The sequence below is a fragment of the Amblyomma americanum genome, chromosome 3 (assembly GCF_052857255.1).
Source record: "Amblyomma americanum isolate KBUSLIRL-KWMA chromosome 3, ASM5285725v1, whole genome shotgun sequence".
In the NCBI taxonomy this organism is placed as follows: domain Eukaryota; kingdom Metazoa; phylum Arthropoda; class Arachnida; order Ixodida; family Ixodidae; genus Amblyomma; species Amblyomma americanum.
This window is the reverse complement of record NC_135499.1, coordinates 189,177,619-189,203,085: the sequence shown is the minus strand read 5'-3', so window position 1 is coordinate 189,203,085 and position 25,467 is coordinate 189,177,619. Positions and strand designations below refer to the sequence as shown.

The 25,467-nt window shown below is 47.8% G+C and overlaps 1 protein-coding gene across 1 annotated transcript in view; it reads left to right on the top strand.

Annotated features, from left to right (window-relative positions):
• Myo31DF (Unconventional myosin ID) overlaps positions 1 to 25,467 on the top strand; it is a 72,688-nt gene that overhangs the window by 25,096 nt on the left and 22,125 nt on the right. Inside the window, exons 2-10 of the mRNA XM_077659302.1 lie at positions 13,766 to 13,974; positions 16,110 to 16,203; positions 16,931 to 17,096; positions 19,390 to 19,539; positions 20,121 to 20,240; positions 21,813 to 22,010; positions 22,648 to 22,790; positions 23,098 to 23,323; positions 24,350 to 24,409. Of these exons, the coding sequence (XP_077515428.1) occupies positions 13,766 to 13,974; positions 16,110 to 16,203; positions 16,931 to 17,096; positions 19,390 to 19,539; positions 20,121 to 20,240; positions 21,813 to 22,010; positions 22,648 to 22,790; positions 23,098 to 23,323; positions 24,350 to 24,409 (1,366 nt within the window). The remainder of the gene's footprint in view (positions 1 to 13,765; positions 13,975 to 16,109; positions 16,204 to 16,930; positions 17,097 to 19,389; positions 19,540 to 20,120; positions 20,241 to 21,812; positions 22,011 to 22,647; positions 22,791 to 23,097; positions 23,324 to 24,349; positions 24,410 to 25,467) is intronic.

Sequence of the window (25,467 nt, the reverse complement as noted above, 5' to 3'; positions counted from 1 at the left end):
GTCACCGTCTGACAACGCTCGCCTGCACACCTGTTTCCTTTTCTGGTGGCGTCCAGGTTGCGTTGTCAGGCGGAACTTGGCGTCTGCGGAGACGGGTTTTCCTCCTACCAGTAATCCTGCGGTCAACGTCATTTCACCCATAAATAAGAACGTTGCCACTCGTTTTCTGTATTTTTTTTCGCGCTCCTTTTTATTAGCTGCACGCCGCAGTACACTGCAAGTCATTGATCCTACCGAAACAGGCAGACGCTAACCTCCAGTGCGGCACGTCGATCAGGGGACTCGTCATTTTAACGGCTGTCGGCAGTCTGGCGCATTGGCAAATAACGGGGGCGTTGTGCAACCCTTCGGGAAAGCTACGCCTGACGCTGTGCGATAGTTAGTTGCAGAGAGGATATTGCTCGACACACTATACGATAGGCAGCTTACACAGTCGCGCGACTTTGTAGGCTTCCCTGCAATCTGCAAACTTCTAGGCCAGTCTTATCCCGGCTGCTGAACAGGGAACAAGGTTTTAATGACAGTTGGTATGGACCAGGCGGAAACTGTAGAGCATGCTTATATATATATATCTCTCTCTCCTTAGCGTCAGCTATATTTAGGGATTCGACTGTTTGGTTTAAACAGAAAAAAAATAAAAAATAAAAATTCACCAAATTCAACTTTTGAAATTCGGTTTTAAGCGAAAAATGTCTGTATTCTTAACATCGACTTAATACACGGATTAAAGGTTCAAGGTTCTCTTACTACGGGTTTACTCCCTGTGACATTTTCATTTATTAGCAAGCCATCTAGTTCTTCGCCTCCATACAGTATCGATAATGCATCGGTATGAGTGCCTGAAAATTTTTGCCGCCCATCGTTTCTCATTCATATGGCTCAACCGTTCTTCATACTGCACCTAACTTTTTGCCTCGCGCGCTTCGAATGTTGACCAATCCATATCACCTTGAACTGCTTGAACCGACCGCGTTATGCCCCGCCCTCTAGCGCAACACCTTAGCGCCCGCCAACCTAGCACAACAATCCAGTGGTAACATGGGTGACTTCAATTACTTTCCCTACTGGCCATAGCATTTGCTTCTGCAAGCACTGCTTTACCAGTAATTAGCGACCATTTGTGTTATTTACTGGTCACTCGAATCCTTAACAAATATAAACTCTAAAGTACTAGCTTAATGGCCCTCACAGCGGAACTGTTCGGACGTCATCAAGCAATCTTTTCGCATGATTGATGCCGTCTCATTGTTCGGTGCACAAAGCAAGTCCAACGAGTTATTTCCCCAATGTGCGTCCTCGAGCCACAAGCTCCGCGGCTGAGCTGCAGTGCGTAGTGTTCGAGTGCCCTAACGCGCGGTTGACGAATGTGTTTGGCATGCAGTGCAAATTATATGCAGTGTTCCATGCGCATTCCGAAGCGGACACCTGCCGGGTTATTTCCACGATAGCTTGTGCACACATGCCTCTTTGTGCATAGTGCAGTGCGTGATAGATAAAGACAAGGTCACGGCTGAGCCGCGGGCGTCGCTGTGGCAGCAGATAACGAATGCGACGCATATGCGTGCGAGCTCGTTGCGTGGCCGCCCGGTTTATAGTGACTGTGCACGTTGCCCCCTAATTACTTACGGACCGCTCCCTTTACTGCTTCATCTATTTCGACCCCCCCCCCCCCCCCTAAACAGAAGGGAGTGAAAAAGAGTGAGCTCTCTGCTAGGAGGGAGTGCACGCTAGACACAACTGATTCCCCTTTTAGTCGCTATGGGGAACTTGCGCTGAAGTTTGCGGTGCCGATTGCAGCGCCATAACACACTGCCTAGCGAGAAGAGCAAGCAGTTTTGGGTAGTACTCTTAGTACTTTTCCGCGCCACCTTCAGGCGCTTATTGGCGTGAGCCTCCGCGCTCTGTCGAAGGCGCACTTGCCGTGCGTCACCTATCTGGGCTACGCCGAGAGAAGCTAGGCAATGAATGCTGTCAGCCAAACGCGGGTATCTAATCGCGCAGAATGTGTTCTCGCGTTTGCAGCGGCCCAAGCGGCTGACAAAAGCAGTTTTGAGTCACCGAATGGAACAATTACAGTGCCACCTTGGCAACGCAGGTTCCCCATATATATGCGCATTCATTGTTACAATGTATTGCTTCGTCTATTTCGACGACAAGGCAGCGACGTCGTTCGCTGTCGAAATTGATTGGCGATTGGTTTTGGAAAATAAAAAAAATGTCCGTAAAGTTTTCTCTTGTTCGTGTACGCATAACGGTGCTGTTTCCTGCAGATAGCGATTCCTTTCGATGTCCTGCGGAATCGAACGCGGATTGTCATCCCTCCACATCCGTGTGACGCGATGCGTGTCGAGTCGCGGGGGAAGTTTCCTTTTTCTTTCGTTTTTCTTCCGGTTTCACAAGAAGCTGCGATTCTCGAAGAACCTGCACCAGTGCGTGGCCATGCGTTCACGAAGTACGAATTTGGCAGATCCTGCATTGGCCTCAGGCCTTTTCTTGTACCGCACATATCGAAGCTAGTGAGTGAGGCTTTGTGACGTGCTAGTTTGTGGCCTGCATATATCTCGCCGTCCCTTTCTTGCCTCGCCTCGCACGTCGGGTCACTTGCGAGTCTGAGACTCATCGATCCGCGTAGCGTCTGCCATTAGGCTCTTCACGACCACAATGTATGTGGTACACTCGCCACTATCGCACACTATGTGGCTTTTTTTTTTTTTTCAGGGTAAGAACGCTCAGAGTGGCTGAGATCAAGGGAAGCACGGTAATTGAAGGCGATTATTTTGCTCACTGGCTAATTTTTCGCCGCATTAGCCTCACTCGACTCGCTTGACGTTTAAAATTCACTGTTGAACAATTACCACGCACAGCTTGGAGAGAACGCGTCGCATGCAAACAAGCGAGCATAGATCACACGCTTGCAGACAAAACTGCATTATCCGGAAGTTGACGAGCGAATCCAATCCGTCCGGTGGATCCGGGCTTTAGAGTACAAATGTGTGCATGCCGAGCGACGGGATCATGCCTCAGCATCTTTAAACTGGCGAGGAGCCCACAACGGTGGTTCTTAACGTTCTATCCACGACACGTCGGCCGCTATTTTTTCCTGTATTTTTATCGCGCGGGTTCTCCAAGTGGTCCTGTTTGTCTGGCTGGTGGACCTTGCACGTTCAGATCGCCTTATGGACTGAACCTCCTGCGTTCGGAGTGTGGCGTTGCGCTAATAACAGTCACCAGCGCGCACATGGCGTTGAGTTTGTTGACGGAAGCGGGTGCGCATGCTGCGTGGCTTCTGTTGTGTGCTCCCCGTAATCTATACAGCCCTTGACGAAGAGCCTTATGAATAAAACATGCACAGCGTTTTAATGGTCACCCTGTAGCCATTTCTTTGTCTTGTAGAGCTGGCGTTGAGTACCCTGTAGCTGGGCGTCCGACTGCAACGGGCACCGCTGCGCGGCTTAATTATACGTATTTTGCATGCGGCGTGCATTCTCCCGCGCTGTTTACTGTCGGTGTACCACCGTGGAAGGTATTCGTTTTATCTATTCTGCGCCTGCATCGAAGCGCGGCCGCCGCGGTCGGGTTCGAACTCGGGTGCTCCGGGTACGTAGTCGAGCACCCTAACCACTGAGCCACCTTACACATGGGGAGGAGTGCATTTCCAACAGACGCGATCATTCCGATAGACTGTCCCAGTTAGCGCGTACTAGCGCGCGTCTTTTAAACTATACACCGGTTGGAGTCAATCTGATTCCTTCGGAACGATTAGGAAAAGAGTTTGGTTGATCCGCTGCTCAGATATGCTGGTCGCGTCCGCAAAGGCGGCCCGCCGCAGCGCGCGAATGCGAAAATGCAGTGCGGTTCGCCGTGCAGCGGCTGCGTAATGTATGTGGCACCGTGCATGATGGTCGAGGCTGCAGGAAAGCAACACGCCTCGGTAATATTTTTTTGCCGCTGCTTGTATCCATTGCCTGATTCGTGGACGCTTGTGAAGTCTGGTTGCTGGCTCATCCATTTCCGCAGGAAAGAGGGTATACCTGTACAGTCCTGCATGCTTTCGACACGTCCGGTCGTATTTTACCCCGCCGCGGTGGCTCAGTGGTTAGGGCGCTCGGCTACTGAGCCGGAGTTACCGGGTTCGAACCCGACCGCGGCGGCCGCATTTCGATGGAGGCGAAACGCTAAGCCGCCCGTGTGCTGTGCGATGTTAGTGCACGTTAAAGATCCCCAGGTGGCTGAAATTATTCCGGAGCCCTCCACTACGGCACCTCCTTTCTTCTTTCACTCCCCCTTTATCCCTTCCCTTACGGGTCGGTTGAGGTGTCTGCCGATATGCGAGACAGATACTGCGCAATTTCCTTTCCCCAAAAGCCAATTTTCATTTCATTTTCTTTTTCGTATTTAGCGCGTGTTGGGCGTCTCCACACGAATCGCTCCACTCTGTACTTCCTTGTCGTGATGAAGCTGGGACAGCTTAATCACAGCTGTAGTGACGAAGGGCACCGTTACTTCGATGGAAAGAAAAGGAATTTCAGGACTCTTGATACGTATACAAGTACTGCTAGCTATAGCTGTGCGTGCTTGTCTGATTTTATTTATTTGTCGCGAAAATAGCTAGTTTACGAGATCCGTGACTAAATGCAACCTTCTTCGCTGCTCATGTCATCACATGAGTGACATGGTCGCGCTCAAAAGTTGTCTAAATATTCTGTTTTGCATGCTTTGGCAGAGGTGGGCGAAATGTTTTATTTTCCGTACCCGGGATAAAAGAAGCGAACGGCAAACACTCGGCACCTATACTGTGTTCTGCACTGCAAATGTTAAGTTTTTAGACACTGCGTCGGACTTGCAAAACGGAATGTTTTCAGTGCTTTAAGAACAGCCTCCAGCGTGTAGACGGGGACAGTCGACCGTATCACCCTCTACGCGCCGCTAAATGATTTCTTGAGCCCCTGTACTGTGCGACGTCAGTGAACGTTAAATAACAGCAGGTGGTCGAAATTTCCGGGGCCCTTCACTACGGCGTCCCTCATTGCCTGAGCCGCTTTGGGAAGTTAAATCCCATAAAACCATACAAGCATGAATTATTTCTTCTTTGTTTCTCGGCCGCCAGGGGGCCTTTGACGCTGCGCCACGCTAGGGTGCTTCGATGCAGCTTCCAAAGGAACGCTGTATCGAGGCGCCGTATACGCCATTCTATATTTTTACACCGCGGTATAGAGGTACGTAACCTTCATCGTGCCGGCACGGCGAGATGTCGTCGAGAAGCAGGCTATAAAAGAAAAGAACAGGAAAGTACGAGAATACAAAACATCGAAATCAGCGGCCGGAAGTTGCCGGCGGAAGTCTAGCGGCAACCCGGTTCGCTCAAGGTCTTCTTCGCGGGTTCGTCTGTTTGTAAATTCGAGAAAGGACCTTCGTGTACTCTTCACCACTGTGGTGATACTCTGGGCGCATCCACCAGATGCGTTCCTGCAGGCATCAGGGCCCTTCGTCGGCTAGGACCTCACCCCCGCACAGAAAACGTTCGCACACCACGGACCAGGCCACTCTTGGACACCCGCGGACAGTACCACGTCCTCCCGAATCCAACCAATATGGACCCCATACACCACGATGCACGACGAAAGGCCCGAGCCAAGCAAATATAAGGTCATACGTCGCAATGCAAGCGTTCTTTATAAACACTGGCTCCAGCCCTTACCAAGGTCAGGCGGTTGCGGCAGCAACCGTCACAACCAACCTCGGGGAGATATCCAAAGCCGAAACAGCATAGCGGACGCTGAGGAAGTCGCAATCGCACTTGACGTCAGGAACGCTCACACCATCGAGCAAATGACTACAATCATGAACGACTCGCCGCAGTGGGGAACTCTGCCAAGCGGCACGAGGTATCACACTCCCGGTACAGCCCACGAAGGCGTAGAGGGCTGTGAGGCGGCTGACGGGATAGCTAGAGGTCGTACATTTCGAGCTCCGTCCACCTCCGAACCTTCGTCTCCACGAACATAGGGCGAAATCATAAAGTATACCACCGACTTAGTCGCAGAAATTACGCAGCCGCCCACAGAGACCTCACTCGTCAGGAAGCCACTATATATACGGCGAAGTATGCAAGCCTGCACACTACCAAACCCAGCTCGACACAATAAGGTTTAGCCCGCGCAATACCCAACAAAGGCATGTCCGGCCTACGGAGAGAGATTTGCGACATCATCCACATGGTTTGGAACTGCCCCGAGCAACGTATAAAGCGCACAGTTTACAGGAACTCAGCCATGAGCATTGGGAGACGAAGGTGGCTCACACAGAGCTCCCCCTTCAGCGCCAGCTGATCGGACAGGCCTGGAGGGCCGTTTTCGCAAGTGGTTTCCCGTACCTGGGTGAACCACCCGCGTAATTTATAATAATCAAGTTTATTCTCTCTCTCTCCCCTTGGCTCTTCGTTTTTTCTGTGCAGTAGCGGGCCAGGGTCGCCTTACCGCAATCCGACCTCTCCACATTTCCTTTCATTTAATTGGAGAGGTTGCGTAGCATTGCGTTAGTGATTTTGTCGGCACCTGGGGCACTAGAGCGGCTACAAGCGCGTGCAGCTGCGAAGACCTCTTCATGATTCCCTTCAAGCACTTACCCAATACATCAGTGGACTTAAGGCAAAATACCCCCTCTACGAAAACACGCAGAAGTGATACTCATCCCTAAGCCCAACAAGCCACCCTCCCTCTCTGCTCTCAGGCCCATATCGCTCACCTCCTGTTTGGGCAAGCTATACGAGCGAGTCATCCAGACACGCCTGCAAAACTATATTGAAGATCATAATCTCTTTCCCCCTTTTATGCTCGGCTTTCGACCACGTCTTTCAACGCAAGACGCCATTCTTATCAAACACGAAGTCCTCACGGGGATACCTCCTGGCGGAGAGCACCTTCTTTTAACACTTGATATTATGGGCGCCTTCGACAACATTTCCCATTCTGCAATCCTAGAAGGTCTAAATCAGATACACTGTGGATCTCTCATCTTCCAATATATCTCCACCTTCCTCACTGCCCGCACAGCCACCATAGGTATCGAATCTACTATATCGTCTTCCTTCCAAGCACCTGACAAGGGCACTCCACAAGGTGCTGTCCTATCACCACTACTATTCAATATAGGTATCCATGGCCCCTCTCGCCCACAAGCTCTCTACACTCTCCGGCATCGGATATACGATCTATGCGGATGACATCACCATCTGGTCAACCCGAGGATCCCTCACCGCCAAAGAGCTAGCCTTACAAACAGCCATCGGTGTGGTAGAGCATTTTGTTCAGACCAGCGGTATGCAGTGTGCACCGCACAAATTGGAAATCATCCGTTTTCATGGTCCCCGCTATCGTTCACCCGGCCCAATCATGCTCAAAATTCACAACCACCCTATAGAAGAAAAATCACTTATCCGAGTGCTTGGCCTCTGGGTCTAGCATGACGACAAGCCCACCTACACCATTGCCACTCTACGCACGTCTGTGCTCAATATCGCACGTATGGTACGACGCATCGCTGGACATCGCAAGGGCATGCGCGAGGATGACACCATCCGCCTCGTCACGGCCCTGGCGTTGAGTCGAATTTAGCATTGTCTCCCGTACCACAGTGTTGATCGCGCCGCCGAGAGTAGGATCGATATCCTTATCCGTACCCTCTTTAAAACAGCTCTGGGCCTTCCCATGTGTACATCCACCACTAGACTGCTTGCACTTGGTATTCACAACACGTTTGCGGAAACCAGGAGGCTATCCTGAACTCCCAACGGACTCGTCTCCTCACCATCTCGGCGGGTAGGGCCATCCTTTCAAGGATAGGTGACCTACAAGCCACCAGGGCCATGGCCCTGACCGGAGTTCTTCCAAATGCTGTCCGCTCACGCCTTTACATGGACCCCATCCCTCGCCATATGAACCACGAGTCACAGGCCCCGCGCGGTCAGGCCCGTCTTCGCAGCCTCCGTAGGCAATACGGCCAAGACAACTCGGCTATGTGTATGGGGCTTCCTGTGCACAGCCCCACAGATATGCTTGCGCTGCTCTCAGTCACGCCAGCACCCCTTTTCTTGGAGCGTCCTCCACGGCACAGGATCCAGTGGTCGCAGAAGCCATTGCAATAGCCATCACTATCAAAATGAGCGACACGCAACACCACGGTACTCACATTTTTACAGACTCCCAAGCCGCCTGCAGAGCCTATACGAGTGGACGTGTCCCGCGCACGGCTCTCCGCGTACTGGGCGGCCATCTCCAGCATGATCACGTCATCACCTGGGTCCCAGGACACGCAGGTCTCGATGGCAATATTAGGGCAGATGCCCTAGCTCGAGATAACACCAACCGAGCGGGGCACACTGACTCTACTCTCTACCCACTCTCAACCCTATTTTCAACCCGCCTAGAGGCTCTCCGCTTAAATAGGCGTCTCTACCCACCGCCACATTAGAAACTTTCTCCGGAGGACTCCACCACCTTAGACACATCCAAACACTTACTTTTCACAATCTTCAGCACCTACACCGCATTCACCCAACATTATATGCAGATACACGTCCTTGGTGTGGCGAAATTCCCACATTCACGCACATTACATGGACATACTCAGATAAACCGAACCACTTAAAGCCGCACAACGCGGCGCTGGAGCAGTTGGAGGTGACGCTGGCCAGCGGCACCCTGGAAGACCAGGGGGCGCTAATCGCCATCGCCAAAGCGTCGGCGGAAGCCACTGGAGTCTTGGACTGAGGACCCCACCCACCATCCGCTCCGGTCTTCTTTTTTACAATTAAATGTTTATTCTCTCTCTCTCTTTCATTTAATTTCTTGCTCTCTCTCTGAAACTGTGGGGACCCGCCGCGGTGTCTCAGCGGTTGTGTCGCTCGGGCTACTGGGCCGGAGTGGCCGGTTTCGAACCTGGCCGCGTTTTGGTGGAGGCGGAGCGCCAAGGCGCCCGTGTGCTGTGCGATGTCAGTGCATGGTAAAGAACCCCACGTGGTCGAAATTATTCCGTAGCCTCCACTACGACACCTCTTTCTTCTCTATTCTTTCACTCTCACCTTCCTCCCTTCTCTCAAGGTGCGGTCGAAGCGTCCAAGAAATGAGGCAGTTCCTGTGCCATTTACTTTCTTCAAAAACCGAAAAATTGAAAAAAAAAAAGAAACGCTAATTTCATTTCCTAAAGCAACCCCCCCCCCCCCCCCCCCCGCGAAAAAAAAGGCCGCTGGCTTTAGCTGCTGGGTTTCGTAAGGAAGAGCCTGAAAAGGAGGTTGAGGAAATGAAAGGCGCGGTCCGCGCTGCGTAATGCCAGGCTGCAGTCTGGCTGGGGTCGGAGCTGTTCCATGCCGTAACCGAAAATTTCCATAATTTATATTTCTCGCCCTTCTTCTGTGCAGCAGATTTTCTGGGAAAAAAAAGCGAGAAAAAGTCTGTTCTTGAAATTCCGTGAAAATAATGAAAGTTTCGTTTTCGCCGATTTCACTTCTAAAACTCTCAGAAAAAGAAAAAAAAATCCCCGAATGGAAATAATTGTCTGGGGTGAGCTCACAAACAGGGGCATTCAAGTTCCCCTCCGCATATGAGATGAGGAAGCCTTGATCGGGCGGCAATGCAAAGCCGTTGGCCCCATTCCAATACGCCCATTCGCATAGCTCGCCCGTCGTTTCGGTGCGCTGTATTCAAGGTGAGCGAAATTGCTCGGGCGGGAGTGGCTGCGTTTCGACACTGCATGAACACTGTGGCTGCAGAATTTGGCTCGCGCAAACGGTGCCTAACGCTGCTTCGTGCAGCCATAGTGTGCCTTGACCATGAGGCTCTGTAATGCCTTAATGGGCGTGTGTTCTTATAAATATATCGTGTCCATTTACATTGACAAGAAGGTTGCTGGCGGTTTGAAAGTTGGTTGTTTGGGGAAAGAAAATGGCGCAGTATCTGTGTCACATATCGGCGGACACCCGAAGGGAAGGGATAAATGAGGGAGTGAAAGAAGAAAGGAAGAAAGAGGTGCCGTAGTGGAGAGCTCCGGAATAATTTCGACCACCTGGGGATCTTTAACGTGCACTGACACCGCACAGCACGCGGGCGCCTTTGCGTTTCGCCTCCATCGAAACGCGGCCGCCGCGGTCGGGTTCGAACCCGGGAACTCCGGATCAGTAGCCGAGTGCGCTTAACCACTGAGCCACCGCGGTGGGGTAAAATACCACCGGATGTGTCGAAAACAGGACTGTACTGGTATGACCACGTATACGTGGTCGCTGCCAGTTCTCTCTCTGTTGTTGGCTAATCTCTGCTGTCATTATCACCTCGAAATTATTGCGTGGGCTTCCGACCTGGACCTAAATTGACACGTATATGTGGTCGCTGCCAGTTCTCTCTCTGTTGTTGGCTAATCTCTGCTGTCATTATCACCTCGAAATTATTGCGTGGACTTCCGACCTGGACCTAATTGACAGGATACAATTTGCCAGCTCCCTGACGTCTCACTATATGCTATCGTCCTTTATCATCAAGTTCCTCGTGCTCCAGTGAGTCATTTGTATGTGATGAGTACCCTTCTGGCTTTTGGCTCTGACTCGCAGTCGACGCGGGGTTCATAAACTTGCACTTGTACCCTGGGAGAAAGTGTCAGTTTGAATATGTCAAACGTGCTCCGAAAGTGGCACTCAAGAAACTGTTCAGTATTTATTTAGAATAATTTACAGGCTCCAGCACAGAGCTTTTAGCACAGCAAAAAAAAAACAACAAAACGTGGGTGCAAATACAATGTAACTACCAAAGAACTGCGCAAAAATAATAAACGTAATAATAACGTAACGTAAGCGCCCACAAAAGACTTCGCGATCAGTGATAAACGATATCAATGGGACGATCTTTTCAAAGTGGCAATGCTAATGAATTGGAAGCATATACTTGCCGAAAATACTTTTGAAGTCAGGTTGATTAAGAGACATGCGATTTGCTGTTTCAAGGGAAAGGGGACTGGCTTGGCGAAGCTGGCGTGAAGCAGACGATAAAAGTTGCGACGAATTTTGAAGAGGATGGAGTGAAAGGCTCCGTTTGATTTCTCTCACGCTTGTGTGCACATACGCTTCCTGGATCTGATCTTTCGCCGAGACCACCTCGCCTTCTAGCTCGTAAACAACTGAAAAAAAAAACAACAAACATTTTCAGCGAGGTTAACCGTTATTCATTTTACACCGCACACAGCGACCACGACGTTGCAGCGAAGTTTAAGTAAATTGTCATTGGCTGCGCATTTTACGCGGCTTGCAGAGAAAGACAGAGTTGAGGGACTGCTTTGTATCTCAACGGTGTCACTCTTGTGAGCCTTTGATTATTTATGTGCACCGTACTCGTTAAATACACCGGCACCGCTCGCTCGTAAAACGATACGCGCAGGTCGACTTGATTTTCTCCTTTCGCATGCATAGCAGCACTGGAGGTGTTTGCCATCTTTCTCTTTTCCCGGGAGGACGTCGTGAGCGTTCCGTGCTGTTTAGTCTCCGCCCTCGTGATGCGTCACGTATGCATGGAGGTGGCGCGTAATCAGCGTACATCATCGTCTGAAATGGGCGCGACTATATATACAACGGCGCCTTAATAACGGGGGAATGTATACGCGCATGTGGTGCAAACGGAGGGGTCCCATATAAGTAGTGTTGTCCGGGAAAGGGCGTGACTTGGCCATTTCCCCGCGCCATTTGATGAAGCATAGAGGGGGACGCGTAACGAACGTTAGCTGCCTTGGAGATTACATGCAGTCTTTGTAAGAATTAATGAGACCGTCGCGTGCGTTCGTGACTGAAAGTGCGGCGTTTGTTTTTATGCTACTCCGGTGTCTCGAAGTTCTCTCTCGAGAGAGAGAGCGAGAGAGAGTCGGATCAACTGTCCGTGTCGAATCTCCGGAGCTTTGAAGCGCCAGAAGATCGAGGGTTACGCGCGTGCTGCTGGCTTAACTTAACCTTTTCACAAAGGCTGTATTCGTGGCATGGCGTGTGGATGCATCTGTTTCGCAATATGCGCGTATTTCATGATGTATCTCTACCATAAAGCAGTGAACCCCGAGCAATTAGTTTTCTGGACAGAAACAGAATTGAGCCACGACACGCTACCGTTACTTATAGGGGAAAATAATTCAAGCGGTCATTTTCTCTGGTGCGCTACAATTGTACCGAAAACTTTTTTTTTTTAGTACTTAAGTGTTTGCGCCCGCAACCCGTTTTCAATGCTGGTCCATGCTCCTGGGTGCACACTGCAGCCAATTTGTTCTCCCTTTCTACCTTCATTATTTGCTTGGCATGTAGAAACATAGAGCAAAGCAGTGAAAGGTGCCTGTCTTCAGTGGTTTGGAAATCGCGCTGCTGACGACGTGGCGTTACTTTGTGGCGAATGCCTATAGGCGAAATTGCCGTTGCGCGGTCTAATCGCATCGTGAGCGCGTGGGTGGGACAAAAAAAAAATTGGCGGTGGTTTAGCTCTGGTTAAACCTGGAGTGACGCGATAGCTACTGCTGACCGTGTGGAACTTGGTCACGTGACCAACCACGTGACGAACCACGGGATCAGCCACGGCGCCGGACCTCCGGCAGCTGCTCCGCACCACGAGACAGCGTGGCGGCGCAGCCACAGGGTGGCAGCGCCGCCACGATGAAGGTTCGAAATGCTACCGCAATGTAGCTATCGCTACAAAATAATTATTGGCTCAAAAGGATGTCCCATGTGCGGAGACGAGCTCTGAGCTCCTATGGCATCTGCGGTCAGCTGGGCCCGGTGCACCAGCCGGCGCTGGTCTTCCATGGAGGTGGACAGCGCGGCCGCGCACGGTTCGAGGTTGGGACAGTGGATGCTTTAGCTTTAGTGCATGGATGCTTTAGCAGAGTGGACATTTGTTGGGGTAGAGTCTGGGATGTATGGTCTGTGTGGGCAGGTCGTCGTTTGGAGCTATGTCCACGCATTTTTGACGCGATGGCTTTAAAGGGCCCGTTAAATTACATGACTCTGGCAGGTGGTGCCCAGAAATCAGCCTAGGAGGCAGGTGGGTCATCTAGGTCACGTGACCTTGCTGCGTCATCACAACCTGCCCACCGGATAGCGAGCGAACTGTCCACCGTGGCAGTTCAATTAATGACTGGTCACTCGGGAAGAGCAACCTGGGCCGCACAAGGCCCACCGCTGAGAGCTAGCACCTGCCATCGCAGGGCAGTGGCGCATCGCTTAACCGCTGCGCCACGAGTGGTACGAGGACTCCAGACATCTATGAATGTAAAGTGGAGAATGACCTTCTGCATATATGGGAATTAACCCATTACACTATCGCGCCATACCCTCAAGGCGCACCTTTAGTGTCCCCTCCATTTTTTTTTAACCATGGCAGCAACCGTTATACCAGGTGTTTCACCTAAGATGTTCTGCAGTTTTTAAAAATATATTTAAAACAATAAGTTTTGCCCACGTCGCGTCAAAATGCACGTGCTTCGAGAAGCTTGCAGGCAAAGCAACCCCTCCAGTGCACGTAACTCGTTGAAATAGATCAAATTTGTTGGGTCACGGCGCCGAGGGTAACTGCGTTTTCGAAATCCTGAAAACTCTCTTACAAGCCTCTTACTAAATAAGGAGGCTAACAATAATAGCTAAAAGTTGACTACCCAATATCAGTTACCCAGCCTACTAGTTAGCACGTAGAACACAGAACAGCGGGTGCATGCAGCGAAGAGCGAGGCCAACTCGTGTGCTGTTCTCATCGTGCAGGTACAATGCGGGCCGGGTGTACACGTACATCGGCGAGGTGTGTGTCTCGGTCAACCCGTACCGGACGCTCAACATCTACGGGCCCGAGCAGGTGGCCGACTACAAGGGCCGCGAGATCTTCGAGCGGCGCCCCCACGTGTTCGCCATCGCAGACGCCGCCTACAAGGAGATGAAGCGCAAGGCTCGCGACACCTGCATCGTCATCTCCGGTGGGCTTTGATGTCCCAGTACTCTTGGCGTTCACAGACACGTTCGATCACAGCCGCTTCGTCGAGAAGGCAACTGTGACGTACGTCACACGTTGAGCTGAGGCTGGCTGTGGATCGAAAGTGATTAAAACCCTAGTTTAATTGTGAGGTCGTTAATGTGAGGTTGTGACTATGGGTGAAATGACATTATTATGTATAAGGGTGGAAAGTAAATTAATTTCGCTGCAAAGAAAATTGGGGAATCACTTAATTGGCAATCGAACCGATGACCCTTAGGTTGTAACGCACGTTATCAGGCCATTGAGGCACGTTCGTTCGACTTGGTTAAAGGGAGAACTTTCGGGTCTTACGCTGTCTCACGGTGGTATGCCTACTGATGTATGCTAATTAGTGCGTGTAATTAAAAAGTACTAATTAAGGAAGTAGCAAAACGCCACTGAAGGCAAAATGCAGCATTTTTACTACCTCTTCCGAGTTTACTGAATAATAATAATAATAATTGGTTTTGGGGGGAAAGGAAATGGCGCAGTATCTGTCTCATATATCGTTGGACACCTGAACCGCGCTGTAAGGGAAGGGCTAAAGGAGGGAGTGAAAGAAGAAAGGAAGAAGAGGTGCCGTAGTGGAGGGCTCCGGAATAATTTCGACCACCTGGGGATCTTTAACGTGCACTGACATCGCACAGCACACGGGCGCCTTAGCGTTTTTCCTCCATAAAAACGCAGCCGCCGCGGTCGGGTTCGAACCCGGGAACTCCGGATCAGTAGCCGAGCGCCCTAACCACTGAGCCACCGCGGCGGGGTCGTTTACTGAAACTCACGATTACGTTTTCTGCAGCTGGTGCTTTATGAAAAATTTTTCAGCAAGGTGGTGTTTTTACGCAATAGCGTTAAGGAGCTGGTGGCGCAGAAAAATTCGGCGGCGGCGTTGACATCGTTGACCGTGAGCGAAAAATCCCCGGAGAAGCAACCCAGAAGGTAGCTAGTAGGCCAGCTAGGTCACATGGCCTTGTGGCGTCATCACAACCTGCCCACTGGATTGTGAGCAAACTGCCCTCCGTGGCAGTGGTCATGACATGGTCTATAGTCGGATACAACTTAGTCTGCAGTAAAGCTCCGCCCACATTTAGTACCGGCGCACAGAATTCCTCCACGACAAAAATGTAATCCATTGTTAACACTTTTCTTGTCACTTAAACAAGAAGTTAATCATGATAAAAAAAGTTATAAGCTCTAGAACACAGCTGGCACGGAGCAGACTGCACGCCTACTCGAGTCCGGCCGTGGCACATTGTGGTGAAGCCGCCGAGACAGGGCAGAAGCTACACAGGAAAGGGAAGGGAAGGACACAGGCCTTTGTTGCCTTTGTCCCTTTCCAACTTCCCCACTGCACCCCAAGCCTGAACAACGAACAAATCACTCCCCACTTCGCTCACTACCTGCTGTTCAGGCATTCAGTCCCAAGCAAACATGTGACTAATATTTTGGTGCGGGCTAGTTGGTGAATCATCATGGAAAGCGGCAGCGTGAAGCAGTAAGGATGAAAGAGAGACACGAGAACACAGGACAAGCACTGAACTACCAACTGAATTTTTATTGAAAACAGGGCCACATTATATACAATCCAATATATCATGTGCCTAGTGACATGAGCAACCAAGAATGTGCAACCAGTGCTGACACAACACTCAACTTTAATTATTACTGGAGGCCAGATACCTGCAACCTTCTCAAGGGCGTGCCACCAAAGGTGGAAGGGAGGACTAAAGTGCATTAGTACAGAACACGTCTTTACGTCATAGCAAAAGCAGAGTCAAAGGAAACACTCAACAAAAACAAAATAAAATACAGACAGCAGCAATAACTAGTGTCAGGGATTAAAAGGAATTCTAAAATACCATCAAAACCAGGAGGTCATGGGAAAACAGGTATGATATTGTTTGATGCCACCATTCAGAAAGGCAGTTTCTTTACTGCATAGATTGATGGCGTACTGACGCACCATTCACCGCCTCTAGATATAAGCCATGCTTCAATCACTTCCCTCTATGCAAGTGTGAAAGAAAAACTGTTGCAAACTCCTTTGCAAGTCACATGAGCCATCAAACTATGCATCTTCTTCTGCCCTTTTTGTAGGAGAGAGTGGATCTGGAAAGACAGAAGCTTCTAAGATCATCATGAGGTATCTAGCAGCCATCACAAATGTCACAGGTCAGCAGGAAATTGAAAGGTAAAAACATTGTTTCTTACATCTGTGGGAGCACTTAGTAATGCAGTTAAACATGCTTGTTAAACGTGCATATTGTCGTATTTTTTTTGCATGCCACCATGAACTGCTTGTTGATGTGAAGTTAATATTCTTACAGTGACAACTGTCACTGGAAGTTTCTTTATGATGTGAACATTGTTGCCGTTTCGACCATTCATATCGCAGTAGGGGAGGGCAGGGCAGTGGTCACTGCAGAGATTGTGTGCTCTGTGGTCGAGAGATTCTGGCAGAGTTAGATCTGGCCTCAGGGTGCAGATCCTAATGACGTGGAAGGCAGCGCAAAGTCTGTCACGTCCTTGCTATAGAGGATAATAAAAAGTCTTGCTGCTTGCTGTATGAAATTAACCATGTTTTATTCTACAATGTTCAGGTAATATTCATTTCGTGTATATTTATTTTGTCTCACTTCCTGCTTTTGGCGGCTATCATTTCTTAATTCATACCTTGTTTAAACTTCATTTCCTGTGCTGAGTGAATGTTTTGGTTCATGCTACATTAGCTTCTTGGGTGAACTGTGCTTGCGTTTCTTTTTTGTATCCTTTTTGCTTCAGCAGGTCTGCTTTACTGTATACTTTACACTTGCTCATTGCACATGCTGGAATGCTATAGCTAGCTCTTTTAACAACTCGGTGATTGTTTTCCTGTGTAACTCTGTGCCTGACCTGTTATTTTTGGTCTGTTCTGGCAGAGTCAAGAATATCCTGCTGCAGTCAAATTGCATTCTTGAGGCATTTGGGAATGCCAAAACTAACCGCAATGACAACTCGAGCCGATTTGGAAAGTACATGGACATCAACTTCGATTTCAAGGGAGATCCACTAGGAGGACACATCAACAACTACCTCCTTGAAAAGGTAATATAACAGTGCCTGTGCAGGTTCTTCTTTTTTCTTGCATTGCATACTTTAGAGAAACTTGCAGCTGTCATGTCCTTTTGTGTAATATTATGTGGTGCTTTTCTATTTCCAACTCATGTTGATGAAAAATTTGGTTTTATTCTACTGCTAGACAGCACGTAATAATGGATTTTAATTATCTCATGTGAAAATATGTGACCAGGTGGCCTGCTTAATTATTCATTGAATTTGTACCATTCAGTTTTGGTTGGTGCTTACCAGTCAGAACTGGGAATAGCTTAGTACTATGATCATGGATTTTTATGGTGCAAGGGCATCTATGACCAAAGAGCGCCATGGCGCAAGGTATTTTCGACTTCTCAGGGTGGGGTGAAAGACCCATTTTCCCAAGCATTTCTCCTTAAATAAGCCGAGCACCAGACCAGGGGAAAGCTTGCACCCATTGTATCACCGGTGTGTACTCGGTGGCACTGGGGATCGAACCCCGCACCTCCACATGCGAATGGCTTAGTAGTTGTCGGTGCGGTAGCTTTGCCCCCGAGACACGGGCAGAACAAACGGCCGGTGTATTTGTGTTTGGGTGTGTGGTGCTTGCGGCTCAGCAGCAACAGTCAAAAGATGCCCCAGAACGACGCACAGTAGAGTGGGGGATGGCAGACCGGCACCTACAAGACTGCAAAAAGCCAAGGTGAAATGCTGGCTCATGAAAAGCACTCCACCCTAGGACAGTGTCATCCAATCTGGCCATGGTCCATGCTTGGGAGTGGCGGACATTTCAGTAACGGCTGCCGGGTACTGGGAACCAGCTGGGATGACGACTTCGCAAGGGATCCGAAAAACAACTCTGAAAGGAGAAAGAGGCCAAGAATCCACTGGGCCCCAGAGGAAAAGGCTCTGGAGGACGCTGCCAGAGACGAATAGAACACATTTTGACACCCTGCAGTGAGGCCGCACCCTGACGGCAAAGTTGTGTCACTTCACTTGTGAATAAATTTTGTGCTGTGGTCTGGCTGACTTGGGAGGAGAAAGAGAGAAAGGAGTAAGGAACCTACCTGACTGTAGCCTTCTTAGACCAGTAGGCCCCATTTGAACAGTTTCATGTGAGATTGCAAAGCAAATTGGGTTACTGCACCAAGACTTCAAGAGAGTGGCTCCTAGTCGCATGAAGTTGCTGAAAACTCCCCATAAGTTGTTTAATAGACATCCGTGGTGACGTGGCATTATGATAGAGGTACATTGCTAGTATATTACACAAACTAAATTCCAAACATGAGATCTGGTGATGAATTCAGTAACTGTGTGACAGTAAGGTGGACTGCTTGTTTCATCTTACTTTTTGTTTCTAATTGAGCTTCTGACAAATTGAGTTGTTATTTAAAGGGACACTGAGGACAACTCAATTCAGTAACTGCTGTCAGTAAAAATTAATTCCCTGCCTATTTCTGGCCATGTTGCTGTTTGTCCAACAGCAAAATGATGCATTTATCAGTGAGAAAATTGGATTTCAACATCTCTCCACTTGATTGAAGCTTGTTACATTGACACTGAAAATGGCGAGTCGCCGCTATTTTGAGTGAATGGTGGTGTAGCATAGCCTCTGGGATCCATGCCCAAAATCGGCGTCAATGCAGGCATTTTACTTGCAGAACTGGCTGGTGATGGTGACACCTGTGTATTTCGTTTTTAGTGCGAAAGCACTACTTCACTAGCAATCCTCAAAAAGCCGATGGTGTGACCCTTGACCTTTGAGATGAAATGACTTGGATACAGTGTGGCTAGGGGAAGGCCATGTGGTACAAAAGTTTAAAAGGAATTATCTTGGAGCATAATCTGAGGCAATGTTGAGGCAGTAGTCAAGCGAATTCGAAACCAAGAGCTTTCGTAGGTTGTACTCTGTTTAATGGAGTTAAAGCTCTTGTCATTTTTCGGCCTTTTCTCGCCTGTAAAACCTATTTTTGCTTAGAGTTGTCGCTTTGCGATTAGAACGTGGTACCATATTGATACAGGCCAACTTCTGTTTGTCTTCAGTGTCCCTTTGAGATGAAGATGTGCAATGATATTGCAGTAATGCATGAGAAAATTTGTTTACCCCGCTTAACATTTCAACAGAAGAGGAAAATTGTTCCATCAGATGTCAATTAAGACTTTGTATTTGGCTTAGCCCGTGCCTTTTGCTTTGGTTTTTATTTTTTGGGTATTACATTTAAGTGAACAGATCGTACTTCCAGTGACATCTCATTTCTACTCTTCCTGTCGTCCTTATTTCCCTAATCCTTCCTCCCTGATGCAGTCCAGAGTGATCTACCAACAGCCGGGCGAGCGCAACTTTCACGCCTTCTATGAGCTGCTGTATGGAGCACCTGATGCACAGCTCTCTTCATATGGCCTGAAGCACGAACCACAGCTTTATTTCTACACCAGACAAGGAGGTTCACCGAAGGTGTGTTGAAGCTTTCTGCATTCGTGCTTTGAGGACTTCGATGGCACATGCCTTTTGCATTCGTATATACTGACATTGAGCTCAGTACTTTGTAGTACTACTGACTGCGGGTTGCTAGGGTGATTGCATATCTACAGTGAACTGTGGAAACTGAGCCATATTTATTGTAGAAACATTTCTACCACTGGCTTACATTGATGATAGGATTTTTATCAGTGTAGGTGGTGCAATGAAAGCAAGTAGGATTCAAGAATGCTGCTTCGAAACCATTTTTGGTGAAACTTAGTAACTGGTGCTGTTTTTTCTAAATTACAGTTTTTCATTTTTGACAACCATGTTCCTCATGTGTGTGTGCTTTCCTTTTTGTTTCATTCATTATAAAGATTGTATAGTCAGCACCACCACTGCTTAACTCTCCAAAACTAATTTACTGAATATACCTCAGTTGTTAAGGTTCTTCAGGTGGACATCATGCTTTGGCACAGTGCAGTGCAAATGGAAAGCAAATCGTGGCTTTTTGCTGAGTGCCTGTCAGTTAATGGCTGTGACAATGTTTTGCACCCTTTGTACCACAAAAATAGGTGGAGACTATCAATGATCGGGCTGACTTCAAGCAGGTCTGCTCCGCAATGAAGTTGCTTGGATTCACGCAGACAGAATGCGACACACTATGGAAGATTGTAGCTGCCATCGTGCACTTGGTGAGCCCCTTGTGTGAATTGCATGGTGCTACACTGCACAAAATATTGAAGAGAATAACAGTGTACCATCTTTACCTTAATTATTGAGTTACGAATTTTGAACTGCTCAGTTTGGGACCTCCTTCTGTAATAATTAATTTGTGTACCTCTTACCTGTGCTTCTTTTTTTAATAAAACCATTCAAACTGTTCACACTCTACATGCCTTCTTTCTGCTTAACGTCTTATATATTGTTCAGTAAAAGATTCGTTTCTACATTCTGGATGAAAATTTACTAGGCTGCTGGGATATTGACAGGCAGAAATGAAGTTCATGTGAACTAGAACCTGGTTTTCATGTTCCTGTGATCACATATTTGAGAAAAATTTTCAACATATGTTTTGACTTGATAAGTCAGCTTATTGCACTTTGAGCAAATTTTTACATTTTGGCACTGTATCGAAGATTTCAGCATTAATCCAAAAAGCCTGTTTACATTTAATTTCATTCATTTGCACCTCATTTCACTACGATGGGACATATTTCTTGCAAGTGAGACAGTGCAAGTGTGACAGATAGGTCTATCTGTTTCGAACTTTTTGACACACAAGTGTTGGTATCTATGCACATGTTTTTTGTGGCTGTTATTGCTGCAGCTTACATTTGTGCACGCAGGAGCTGACAGAACAAACTTCAATTTTTGCTAGCGAGTTAGAACGCACTGTCATCTTTCTTTTTCTAAGTCATATGAGGCAGTTGAGTCATTTGAGGTTCAGTTATGCCAAAACGGATGAGGCAGTGCATGAACATAAATATTTCATAGTTAAAAGGCTTCGTCATTATGCTTCAAGTGGTAAAGAGCATCCTTTGCATTTTTGACTGTTATGCTGAAGCCACTAAATGCCCATTGCTGGCAGGCAGTGACCAGACTGACAACGTCTTCATTGAGATATATGGGCAAGACTCCAGTTACTTTCCCACCATCTTCCCATGCAGTGTCATTGCTCCCCATATGTTGGAATTTTGATTTATAACCTCAAGCAATAGAAGTGGCTGGCTATCAAAGCTAAAGGTATCCTACGAGTCTCTCAGGTATGCTGTAGGACTCAAAGATTATGGCAAGGATTCTGGGCATCAGTGACCGTTATATTCGTTAGTTACTGTTCCTCATCCTCTTACCACGCTCGGAGATCGGTGTTTTCAGTTCTGTTTCTTTTCTTGCATTCAGAGTGCTTATTTGGACACTTTTCTTGTCTGCAAACAGAATTCAGTTCAATTCTTGGTGGTCACTGTTTCGTCAATATAAGTTCTCCAGTCAATATGGCATGCATCATAGATGCTTTGTTGCTTCATATTATCAACAATTTTTGTAGTTATAACTAATGATGCACTTATGAATCCACTTTGGTTTCATGCAGCGATGCCAGTCAGTATAAGCTTTTCATCTTCTGTAATGCAACTAAAGCCAACGATTCGGGGTGCTTGAAAAAACTTTGGGAAGGATCTTATAGAAAAATTTCAGAGCCCCTCAGTGTCATGCCTCTTTCTCTCTCACTTTCTACCTTACTGTTCTTCTCACCGATGTGCTCATAGGGAGAAGTGAGCTTTGTGGTTGAGGAGGACCAGGTCAAGACCCAGGGCAGTCTCAAGCAGCTGAGCCAGCTCCTGTCAGTGTCTGAGAAAGATCTGAACCAAGCACTGTGCCACAGGGTCATTGCGGCTGGAGGAGAGGTCATGCAGAAGGGGCACACTTTCACGGAAGCAGCCTATGGGCGAGACGCATTTGCCAAGGCAAGTGGCCTCCTTTCTCAGTCTCACCAACGGTTTTGGGCAAGTAAAAATCTAAGAGAATTCAGGCATGAGGTTTAGAGGCCAAGATGCTGACACATTTTTATTTGCCATTTACATGTAAATTCCTTTGATTAAAGCACATCGATACTAGCTGTTGCATAAAACACATTTGGTCTGATATTGGAAATTGCACGGCTGGCAATTTTTAAGGAGCTGTCCGCATTGATATGGAAGTTCCAAGAATCCTACAGAATCACACAGTGCATGTAGTGGTAGATTTACGTCATTTATGAGCTCATTTTGAACTGAGCACTGGTTGAATGAAGGACAGAAGTACTAGCTTACACCTTCCACAGGTCTGTGCCTTGGTGTGAGCTCCTCACTTGAAGCGGGGGCAGATTTATGGGTCATTCTCTGAGGGGGCACTTGAAGAGAAAAATCTCACTCAGTCACCCCCTGCTTTAAATCTGCCCCAAGCCTCAAGGTGTAGATTGTGGTACTGACAAAATGCATATTTTAGCCAAGACTTTCATGCTACAAAGCAAAATGCACCGGCATTTAGCACGCCGTATGCACTAGTTCTAAAAGAAGGGAAGTGACTTAACAATGTGTGTCTCTTCATGCTGTTTCTGAACAGGCCATCTATGAGCGCATGTTCTGCTGGATTGTGGGCAAAGTGAACGAAGCGATCGAGGTGCGCACCAACGGCGTGCTTGGCCGCAAGAACACAGTCATTGGTGTCCTCGACATCTATGGGTTCGAGATCTTCGACAACAACAGGTGTGACTGAGCAGCTAGGGCTTTCCAATTCCTCTTGCTGCATGCCAATGGGCTGCCACAAATGATGACTAAAACTTAAACTGAGGACAGTATTTATGCTTTAGTTGCATTGTTCATGATGATAAGTTTGCTAGGAGGGTACCCCATAACCAGTTTTAGATAAGAGAGACCTCTATGTTTTTGGCCTCATGCTGAATTAGTTTTTAGACTGCCGTGAATTGTGTCAGGAAATGTTTGTTTATCCCTGATAACAAAGCTTGGTTTCAGGACTGCCATATTGGTTTTACTACTTTTGTGTAATGTGCAGCTTTGAGCAGTTCTGCATCAACTACTGCAACGAGAAGTTGCAGCAGCTCTTCATTGAGCTGGTACTCAAGCAGGAGCAGGAAGAGTACCTGCGGGAAGGAATTCAGTGGCAGGATGTGCCCTACTTCAACAACAAGATCATCTGTGATCTAGTTGAGGAACCCCATCGTGGCATCCTTGCCCTGGCCGACGAGGCCTGCCTCAATGTTGGCAAGGTTACTGATGAGGTGAGCAGCTGCAAAGGAAGCTCTTTGTGCCAACCCTTGGGATGCCTGCAAGAGATAGCTTTCTTATCTGCAAATAACAGCTAGGTTTAAGCTGTTTGGTTTGACTTCTACCCTGCCAAATAAATGAAATTCCAGTGTAGAAGAATTGTCGTTGATAACTAAGAGTTTGTGCACTGCTTTGATGGCTTGTACTCTCAGCAGTGTGCTGTAAATCACCATCATGTTTCTGAAGGACGCTGCCGCGGTGGCTCAGTGCTTATGGCGCTCGGCGGCTGACCCGAAAGATGCAGGTTCGATCCCGGCTGCGGCAGCCGAATTTCGATGTAGGCGAAATTCTAGAGGCCCATGTACTGTGTGATGTCAGTGCTCAAGAAAGAACCCTAGGTGGTCGAAATTTCCGGTGCCCTTCACTCCGGTGTCCCTCATAGCCTGAGTCGATTAAGGACGCTAAACCCCCATAAACCATATGTTTCTGAAGGCTAAAGAAATTTTTTTGTCTGGTAATTAAAAGCCATTCCAAGTAAAGCAGCACTATCTGTACTTATTCTTGAATCGACATTGTTTCCCTGCCCGGAGCGGTCATAGAATTTGAATTTAGAAGCACTTGTTGCAGCCTGTATGCACAATAGACCTTCAGCTCTTGTAACTTCACTATTGGTACTTTTTTTGCTGATATTTTCTTCCAAATTATAAATTCACCATTTCTGCATAACAAGGTAGTGCTGCCATTGTAAAGTTCTTTTAAAGCTGAGGATCAGTCTTGCGGTATTGCAGGCAACTAATGATAATTCAGAAATGTAAATAGCAGGCTTTATATCTATCTGCCACTTTGATTTAGTGAATTATTCTAGAGTTTGTTCACGTCTGAAAAATCTCATGGTGTGGCCTTGGTGGAGAGATTAGTAAAAAACGGAGATCATGCCCCATCTTGCATGAGCCAAACAATAATTTCCAGGTGTTCTTTGCACAAGAGTGATAAGGTACCAATGTTGTACTGATGTCTGGTCCACAATATTGCACTCACAGATGCTGTTGGAAACACTAGACAAGAGGCTTGCTAATCATCAGCACTACACTAGCAGAAGGGTGAGTGACATTTTTGTTTGAATAAGTATTTTGACCACATGCTGTTCTCCTGCTGATTGCTGTTTCAGGGTACATTTTTGTTGTTTAATGAAGCATAGAATGGTTTTAGAAGTTTTTGTTCTAGCATCTAAAAAAAAATAAAGTAGCCTAGAGAGATGTGATGAGATGCAGCTGGAATAAACTGGAGCTATTCAGTGGTAAGCAAGCCTAGCTTAATTTGCAAATTAGTATTGCAAAGATGCAGCTCTCCATTATTTAAAGATGGTATTCAAGCTTTTGCCAGCTGCTTGGTATAAAATATTCTGTAGCAAAATGACCAGGAGTTCATTTCGGTGTGCACAAGACACGCGACTGTGAGCATATTGTTTGATTCTGTGTTTTTAAGGCATAAGCCTTACTTGCTGTGAGCGTTGTGTGTGTGATGACACTCCATAATACCCATAAAAGATGGCATCCTCATGCAACCTGGAGGCAGGTGACGGTCAAAGTAATGATTAGGTGCGCGAGGTTGCTTGGGACAACCTGGATTGCGCAAGTCCCACCGGTGGCAGCACCTGCCATCGCAGAGCAGTGGCGCACTGCTTAACTGCTGCACCACTGCACCAGGAGTGGTATGAGGACTCTCTGGAATCTGTGGACGTTTGAATATTAAGTAGAGAAAGACCAGTTCTGCATATTTTGGCATTAACCCATTAGCTATCGCGTTGCGGCCCGCAGTACAGTGGCGGCTGCCTTCACAAAGTTGGTGCTTAGATCAGAAGAGGTACGGTGGCACTGCGGCAGCATTGCGGCGGCAGCTACATACAGCCATGCAGAGATAGAATTGCCATCTGCATGGCATCAAGTTACATCATGCCGCAGCGCGTGGTGACCATGTTCAAAAAGTGAGCGGCTGGGCTTACGCCTTCTCACACATAAGCAGTCTTAAGTGTCTCTGCTGACTTTTTTGAGTATGGCACAGTCTGTGTTATCAGTTTGCAGTGTTACCTGCTTCAAAACAGAAGTGCAAAAAACACATGCATTTTGTATCTCACTGCATGATTATTACACATTACAAT